At 59.6% G+C, this 8739-nt stretch overlaps 1 protein-coding gene across 1 annotated transcript in view; it reads left to right on the top strand.

Moving 5' to 3' along the window:
• The window catches only part of LOC104537324 (protein unc-13 homolog A-like), a gene marked incomplete at its 5' end in the record, with an annotated part of 31010 nt that overhangs the window by 14677 nt on the left and 7594 nt on the right, over window positions 1-8739 (top strand). The window contains 14 exon segments of the mRNA XM_010180159.1: window positions 1960-2028; window positions 2164-2253; window positions 2395-2529; window positions 2847-2980; window positions 3175-3260; window positions 3493-3619; window positions 3706-3802; window positions 3941-4084; window positions 4631-4714; window positions 4991-5068; window positions 5349-5437; window positions 5584-5736; window positions 5880-6003; window positions 7550-7555. Coding sequence (XP_010178461.1) covers window positions 1960-2028; window positions 2164-2253; window positions 2395-2529; window positions 2847-2980; window positions 3175-3260; window positions 3493-3619; window positions 3706-3802; window positions 3941-4084; window positions 4631-4714; window positions 4991-5068; window positions 5349-5437; window positions 5584-5736; window positions 5880-6003; window positions 7550-7555 — 1416 coding nt within the window.

Raw genomic sequence — 8739 nt, 5'->3', positions numbered from 1 at the left:
TTTCCTTCTTCTCTCTATTCTCTTGGGAGGGGGTGGGGGGCTCAGGGGGCAAAAAAGGGTCATGCAGAACACCCCGCTCCAAATGCCAGCTGAGCAGCAGGGGGGTCAGACCCTGCTTGCCCGAAATTTATCCTGCTCCGATTTTTCAGGAAGGAAAAGAGCCACCGCCTTCCTAGGAGAAGGTCTAAATTTGCTCCCCAAATTCTTATGGTAAAACCGCGATAGGAGTCTGAGCAGGCTGGGATGCTGGGTGGTGGTGTGGCAGGAGGGGAAAACCTTGGTGGCAAAATCACAAATGTGTGACAAGGAGCCAGGGAGTTTTGCACGGCCCTGTGCACTTCAGGCACACCTGGGACCGCTGCAAACTCACCTGGCTGTGCCAGCACCCATGGGTGCCCACTGAGTGCCTCGCTTGCAGCGAGTGGGGTGAGTTTGTGCTGGGACTGGGTGTGCCACAGGGGATGGGGATGAGGAGGTGCTGAGCTCTTGCCCTGGCTCCCCTGTGCTATCCCATAGGCAGCGGCTGGTTGCTGTGGATGCACATGGGTTGAGCCAGGATGAGTGCCCAGCCCTGGGTCAGTGAAGGTGCTGGGGAGATAGGGACACAGCCAGGGCCAGTGCAGCACTGGGCAGTGGCTCCCCTCCCATTCCTGTTGCAGGGGGTAGCTAAAGCCAAGTGAACCGCACCTCCAGGTCACGAAGGAGGAGGAAACCATGTGAAAAAAAGCACGCCTTTTCTCTAATATGGAGGGTTTTAAAAACTTGTTTCTTTCTCTTTTTTTAGAGAGCCTAAGGTTGGGTCCTAAAGTGCCCGGCCATGTCGCTTTAACCCCGAGTACCTGTCGTGTCCAGTTTTAAAGCGCTGCAGCCGTTTGGTGGCGGGGACGCACGGTCTTGGCCCAGAGCCTGGCTTTGCCGTCTCCGGCGGGCAAGCGCGCCGAAGGTTTGCGGTCGCCAGGGCAGGTTTCAGGCTTGGCCGAGATGTGTCCAGGCGGGCATGGGACTCATTGCCCCGTCCCATCCCTTGTCCTCCCCTCCCAGGACTCAGGGATCTGCTCCAGGCTCTGCAGAGCCTTGAGGGGTAGCCCTGACCAGGTGCAAGCAGGACTCTCGTGGGAGGCCCGCACGGTTGTACAGAGCCCCTCCCCAGCAGAGGTGCAAAGTGAAGTGCCTCCCGACAGTGTTTTGGGGCAGATTGGTTGCTTTGCCCTCAGCTCTGCTGCCTGATCTGCAGCCCACCGTGGGATTTGCATCTTCCTGCCCACACTCCCCAGACAGGAGCTGGGCTTAGCTGAGTTAAAGCCACACAGACCCACTGGAAACTGTCTCCCTGCCCACATCCCTCGATGCAGCCTGCTCAGGCAAGCAAGGAGCCCATGGAAGCATCCAGCTCCTGGGGGCCATCCTGGCCTTGTCTTGAAGCAGCTTGACCCCAGAGCTGGGTGACAGCTACAAGAGCTCAGCTGCTCTTTCCCCTTTTTTCCTGAGCACTTTGAAAGCTTCAGTCCAGGGCCCACGTGGCCCAGGGGCACGGTCCTGCACCCCCTCTCCCCACTCCTGCTCTGAGCCCAGACTTGGAGGTGTTTAAGTGGGCAGGGCAGACAGAGCAGCCGGTCACCCCTCCGACCCTGACCGCCAGCGAGAGCAAAGGGGATGCGCAGTGTTGCCTCTCGATCCTGTGCCACGTCCACATGTGCCCCTGGAGCCATCGACGGCTGCCAGCAAGCCCCACCACCAGCGAGGACACGCTCTTCTCCGCAGGCCTCCTGTGCCCACCCACGGGGCTCAGATGAAGGAAGGAAGGAAGGCAGGAAGGACAGCAGGACAGCAGGGAGGAGATGGATGAGCTGGGGGCAGTGTGGGCCGGGCTGGGGGCAGACATAGCCAGGGGGAGCGGGAGGGGGGACGGTCCCTGCCGCCTTTCTCCCGTTTACCTGGCTCCGGGGCATTTCTCCGCAGAAGGAGCGGTTCGTCAAACTCCTCGACCAACTGCACAACTCACTGCGGATCGACCTCTCCATGTACCGGGTAAGGTGCCTGCCGTGCCTTAGTTTCCCCACCTGTCTAATAAGGTCTGAAAGAACAGGCAGCTGTTTTCTGCCCCTCCACTTGCCCCTGTGAGAGCTTTGTGTGTGACTCTGCTCTTTTCATCCCCTTTGGCAGAACAACTTCCCTGCCAGCAGTCCTGAACGGCTGCAGGATCTCAAGTCCACAGGGGATTTGCTGACCAGCATCACCTTCTTTCGGATGAAGGTACTCGCCCCGTTCCTCTGGTGCGGGGCCTGATTTGTTGGACTCAGTTCTTTGCAAGGTTGGGGTTGTGCTGGCCCCATGGTAGCTCCCAGCCAGGGCTGTGGCTCTGCCTCCAGCACTGCTCCCTCCCCGCACCCCCAGGTCCAGGAGCTGCAGAGCCCCCCCCGAGCCAGCCAGGTGGTGAAGGACTGCGTGAAAGCCTGCCTCAACTCCACCTATGAGTACATCTTCAACAACTGCCACGAGCTGTACAGTCGCGAGTACCAGACAGACCCGGTGCGTGGGGTGGGGGGGAGCTGGGACACACGGGGATGCCGGGTGCTGTAAGGGGACCTCGCTGTCCCTCCCCATCCCCTGCCCTTCTTCTTCGTGCGGTGCTCCTGTTTCCTCTCCAGAGCGTTCAGCCTTGTGCAGAATGAGTCCCAAGCCTCGGGCAGGGTTCGAGCACCACTGCTGCGGGGTTGAGACTGGGGGGCTCTGTGGGGGTCTCCAGGGTGTTCCCAGAGCCTTCCTGCCTCCTCGTTAGCCCTACCACAAAGTCAAGCCCTGTGGGTGGGGTGACTGGAGCCTCTACTGTGTCCCCATCACTCCAGACTAAGAAAGGCGAGGTGCCCCCTGAGGAGCAGGGCCCCAGCATCAAAAACCTGGACTTCTGGTCCAAGCTCATCACCCTGATAGTCTCCATTATCGAGGAGGACAAGAACTCCTACACGCCTTGCCTGAACCAGTGAGTAGGTGCTGGGAAAGGGGACCCTGCTTTGCACCTGGGGGATGCCCACATGGTGGCAATGGTAGCTTTAGTCCTTTGGAAGGGGGTTGTAACTACAGATGGGGAAACTAAGGCAGGTGGGAGGTGTGAAGGGGGTGTATCTCTAAGCGGAGGGCTGGTCCACCCGTGTCCGTGCTTTTCCCTCGCCCCAGGTTCCCCCAGGAACTGAATGTGGGGAAGATCAGCGCCGAGGTGATGTGGAACCTCTTTGCTCAGGACATGAAGTATGCGATGGAGGGTGAGTCCCTCTGCGCTGCCCCGAGCTGGGGTGGAGGAAACCAGTCAGGAGCCACACTCTGCTCACACCTCACCATTTTACTCCTTCATCAACACCATGCCTAGATCCCACCCAAGAAACACTTCTGTCTCCACCCCGTTACCCTGGCATCACCAGAGGTGCCCTTGGGGCAGCCACTCCCCAGGTCTGGGGCTCAAAGCAACCCCACCATGCAATTGCCATCCCTATGCAGAGCATGACAAGCACCGCCTGTGCAAGAGCGCAGACTACATGAACCTGCACTTCAAGGTGAAGTGGCTGTACAACGAGTACGTCACCGAGCTGCCCTCCTTCAAGAGCCGCGTCCCTGAGTACCCGGCGTGAGTGCAGCCCTCGAGGTGCAGGGGAGGGGGTGCTTGTGCCCTGGGAACTGGCTGGCCTCACCGGGGATGGGCCTCCTTTCCAGCTGGTTCGAGCCCTTCGTTATCCAGTGGCTGGATGAGAATGAAGAGGTGTCGCGGGATTTCCTGCATGGAGCGCTGGAGCGGGACAAGAAGGATGGGGTATGGACTGGGCTGTCTGTGGGCACAGGCACAGCTGGGGGTGGGCAAGGGACTTGTCCCTTGATGCTCAGTGTGTCGTCACCGGGGCCAAAATCTCCTCCCCTGCCTGCTGCTGACACTGCCTCTCCACTCCCCCAGTTCCAGCAAACGTCGGAGCACGCGCTCTTCTCTTGCTCCGTGGTGGACGTCTTCTCCCAGCTCAACCAGAGCTTTGAGATCATCAAGAAACTCGAGTGCCCTGACCCCCAGATCGTCGGGCACTACATGCGAAGGTTTGCCAAGGTGGGCAGCTGTGGGGGCGGGGGCCGCTGGGCCAGCAGCACCTCTGGGATCCTGGTCCCAACCCTGGCCCAGGGCTGCCAGGCTTTCTCTGCTACCTCCCATCCAGCTACAGGCAGTGGCATAGGGCACAGCTTGGACCACTTCTAACAGCGATACTCAAGCAAATGTGCCACCAACAGACCCTGTGGTCTAGCACAGGAGATTAGCTAATTAAGGAGTTAATTGGTTAATTAATCAAGATTAATTAAATGCCACTGGCTTGCTGAAGTGTGGGTGGCAGTTGCATGTAGTTTTGGTGGCTGATGCCTTCACAGCTGTGCTGGTGATGGAGCTGCCTGTGGAAACCAGATGTGCTGGATCTGGCTTCCAGTGGCTGTGCCCATGTGTGTCCTGGCACATCTGTGGGGCAGGGGGTCTAAGGGTCCCAGGGTGTATCCAGGCATTGGGTTGCTTCACTGCTCTGGGATTCATGATCTCCTTCTCTCCCTCCTCCCTCCTCTGTGCTGCTGTCTGGGTGTCTTTGTTGCTGCCCTCCTTTGACTGCAGACCATCAGCAATGTGCTACTCCAATATGCTGAGATCATCTCCAAGGATTTTGCCTCATACTGCTCCAAGGAGAAGGAGAAAGTGGTGATGTATCTCCCTTCTGCTTGCCACCTGCTTGGCACTGCCAGGCAGGACTGTCCACGCACGGTAACCCAGCCATCACCTCAGCTGCAGAGCTGGTCCTCATGACGCAGGTCCTGCCCTGCATCTCTGTCCGATGGCCGTCCCTGAAATGCTGCCAGGGAGGGCTCTGTGTCATGACTGCTCTCTTGTCCCCCAGTGGGAGGGACCTGGGGTGCTGGGCAGCTGTTCCAGCCACATTTGTTGGTGCTGACTCCCCTCTCCATCCCACCCCCCTAGCCCTGCATCCTGATGAACAACATCCAGCAGCTCCGCGTCCAGCTCGAGAAGATGTTTGAAGCCATGGGTGGGAAGGAGGTGTGTATGGAGGGTGTCCAGGAGGGAACCCTGTGGAAGGGCTGGATCAGTCTCTTCTCCCCAGAGGCAGCCCCTTCCCTGGCTCTGCAGTACTGGGAGCAGACCCCAGTTCCTCATACCTGTATGGGATCATGCTGTCCCACCCCATGGCACCTTGCTCTCCTACCACATTGGGCAACGGATGGGCTTCACCCTGCCCAGGGGTGCATTTGGGGTGCAGAGACCCCCTTCAGGGCTGGGCCAGGGACTCTGAGGCTGCTTTAACCTGTGCCTTCTCCAGCTGGACACAGAAGCCAGTGATATCCTCAAGGAACTGCAGGTGAAACTCAACAACGTCCTGGATGAGCTGAGCCGAGTCTTTGCCACCAGGTACCCCCGGACAAGAGGGTGTGGGTGGTAGGGCAAGGAGAGGTCGAGAGGTCCAGCTGGGGCCAGGCTGGGGGCTCTGCTCAGCCAAGTGGGTCCTGGGTGCAACTGTGGGAGATGCTGAGCTGTCTGGGCATTGTGGTTCCCAGTTTCCAACCGCACATCGAGGAGTGCGTGAAGCAGATGGGTGACATCCTGAGCCAGGTGAAGGGCACTGGCAACGTCCCTGCCAGCACCTGCAGCAGCGTTGCGCAGGATGCTGATAACGTCCTGCAGCCTATCATGGACCTCCTGGACAGCAAGTGAGTGTGGGGGGGCAACAGGGACCCCCAGTGTTCCTGACCTGCCTCAGGACTATGGGGGACCTTCAGGATCGGGGTGACCGGGCAAAGGATGGCATTAAAGGTGCCATGCAGAAACCTTCAGCCCTGTCCCCTCTCTGCAGCCTGACACTCTTTGCCAAGATCTGCGAGAAGACAGTGCTGAAGCGAGTGCTGAAGGAGCTCTGGAAGCTGGTGATGAACACGATGGAGAAGACCATCGTCCTGCCCCCGCTCACTGACCAGACGGTGAGTGACAGGGAGGGGAACCAGGGACAAGGGAGCCTGGAGCTGAGATGCAGGTGGCTGACTGAGGACAGTGTGGGACATTGCTGGCTGAGAGGGTGGAGACATCGGCAACCTGCCCAAAGCTGCCCCCAGCTCATGGACAGGAAAGGGATGAAGGAGAGGAAGGGTCATCCTTGACTCGGGTGCAGCCCAGCACCCTTTTGGCTGGCTTTGCCAAAGGACCTTCCTGCCATCTCCATCATGGCACCAAGAGAGGGCACTGGTCCTTTCCTCTCCATCCTTCCCTCCAAGATGGGGCAGTGTCCCGTGCCATGCTCATCAGCCCCAGCTGTGGGCACAGTCCTTGCGCAAGGTGACTCGGAAAGTTCTTGGGATGCGGGGAGCCACCACGTGTTGGCCTTGCTGTGGGGTTTCCTAGAGAGCAGGGACCAGCTTTGTGGGGACTGGGGGCCATGTCCCTGCCCCAGGGCTGAACTCCTCCTTGCTCCTGGGCTGAACAGGCTCTAGGGGACCAGAGCAGAGCCCAGGAAATGGTCCTTTCTCAGAGAGACGTCTGCAGGCTTTGAGGCTCTGTATCGCATCGCTGTGTCCTCCCTGCACAGAGCCATGCACCCCAAAGCTTCCTGGGGCAGAGGTTCCCTTGGGATCACGCAGGGAAGGGTGACACCAAGGGCTCTGAGCCAGCCACACATCTGTCCCTGGCACTCTCAGTGGCTTTTGTCACTGTCACAAAGCTGAGTTCAGGCTTTTACTGAAGCCTGAACTGGCCACTGTATCAGCTTTCTGGGGCTGTGGGGCTCCTTGTGCTGTGTCTGTAAGGAACAGCGCATTGGTGACCTGTTAGCCCGCAGTGGTGCCACCTCACTGGCACCTTGTCACAGCCCAGAGCCCAGCTCAGGTCAGCCCTGCATCACTTCCTGCCAGACTCACACAACCTTGGCCAGAGGTGGCCAAATCTAGCAGGAACTGGGTCCCAGTTGCCATCCCAGTCCCTATCTCTGTCCCTTCCTGGCCATATTCTGGAGGCAGCGTGCCCCATGGTGAGGGCAGAGGAGGTGGCATGGACATGTGGATCTGTTGAGCGACTCTCCTGAAGGGAGGTAGCCCTTGGAGGGGGCCATGCTGGGGCCAGGCTGTATGGCAGGGAACAGCTTGCCCAGGGTGGCTCTGGGGGTGGCTGGGCAGGTTGGTGGCATGGGGCTATGTGTCAGAGCCGATTGTCAAGTGGGGTCCACCAGCTCCTTGGAGCTGAGCACCCCTTGGGCAAAGCCCCCTGCCACAGTGAGGAAGGACCGGGCAGGTTGGGATGGGCCACTCTGGAACTGTGGAGACCTGCAATGCCGGTGGCAGGGCACTGAGGTCAAGTGCTGTGGTGTGTCAGATGGGGACAGCCCTGGCTCTGCCGTCCCTCCTGACTGGTGGGGGTGAGGGAGGGTGGCCAGGGCTGGTACCATGGCGCATGTGGGGCTGGGGAGAATGAAGGAGGAGGCCGAAACTCATGTCACGGTTGTTCTCTCCAATTGCTCCGCTCGCCTCTCAATGGCAGATGATTGTAAGTACGGCAGCTTCCTGTCTGTCTGTCTGTCTGTTCGCTGTGTGTCGGTCCTGCCCTCGCCGGTTTTTGTCTTGTGTGGCTGCCCGCGCCCTGCCCACGCCCTCCTCCGGCTCCCGACTCGGTCCACCTCCGTGGTCCTCATCTTCATGCTGCCTGCTTGGCACTGGCTCCTGGTGGGCACTTGCCCAGGGCTCCAGCTGGGTTTTTGAGGGGTGTGGAAAAGTCCTGGACAGGTTCACAGTGCTTGGATGTGGGGAGGTGCAAGGGTTAGTGATGGGGTGGGAGGGGATGGTGATGGGGCAGTGCCAGGTAATTGGGACAGCCAAACCCAGGCTGATCCCAACTTCTTGCTCCATGCTGAGGGTGAGAGGCCCCTGGAGACACAAGACAGGGGAGTGGTGTGTGCCTGCCCTGGCAGTCAGGGCTGCTCTTCTTGACCCCTTGTGCCTCAGTTTCCCCTTGAGGCCCTGTCTGGGGTGTGACTATGATTTGGACTGAGGGCAGAGGCTTTTCCTGCCTGTGGAGAGGAGCATCTGGCTGGGACATGCAGTCAGCGGTGGGGCAGGTTGCTGACACGAGTTGTGAGACTTTTTCCCTGATATGACCTCAGGAGCTGGGACTCTTGGGGTCTTGGCATTGCTGCTGGGTCCTCACACGGCTTTGACTGAGCAGTTTCCTTTTGTCCTCTTTTGCTCAGTCTGTGGCCATGGGCTTATGCCCTGCAGGGCAAGGGAAAGGCTGTGGCCACCTCCAATCCTGCTCCCCCCCCGCCCTGCTTTGACCACAGGGACCTTTGCAGGGAGGAGCAGTGGTGTGGGTGCTGGTGGTTGGGTGCTGGGTGCCAATCTCTGCGGGGACAAATGCCTGTCCAGGTCCGCCAACACTTTTTGTTTCCAGTAGCAACATTTGGAGGGCCCCTTGGGGCAGCCTGGGGCTGAGCCTCCCCTCTGACCTCACAGGGACCCCATGTCCCAGCCTGGGACAGGCTGCCGGGGAACTGGGGTGGTGTCAGCTCTCTGGGGGTACAAGGTCCTCTTGTTCACCCATCACCCTGTGCCTCAGTTTCCCTCTAGGGCAAGAAACCCTCCTGGTGGCCCCACTTGGCCCCAGCTGTGCTGCTTGTCCCTCCCGCAGACTTCCCTGCCAGCTGCCCTCCCTGCTACCCCCTCCTCGCGCCACCC

This window comes from Mesitornis unicolor, unplaced genomic scaffold (genome assembly GCF_000695765.1).
Source record: "Mesitornis unicolor isolate BGI_N332 unplaced genomic scaffold, ASM69576v1 scaffold6440, whole genome shotgun sequence".
Classification (NCBI taxonomy): domain Eukaryota; kingdom Metazoa; phylum Chordata; class Aves; order Mesitornithiformes; family Mesitornithidae; genus Mesitornis; species Mesitornis unicolor.
Note: the sequence above shows the minus strand (reverse complement) of the source record. Positions and strands in the feature narration are given on the sequence as shown.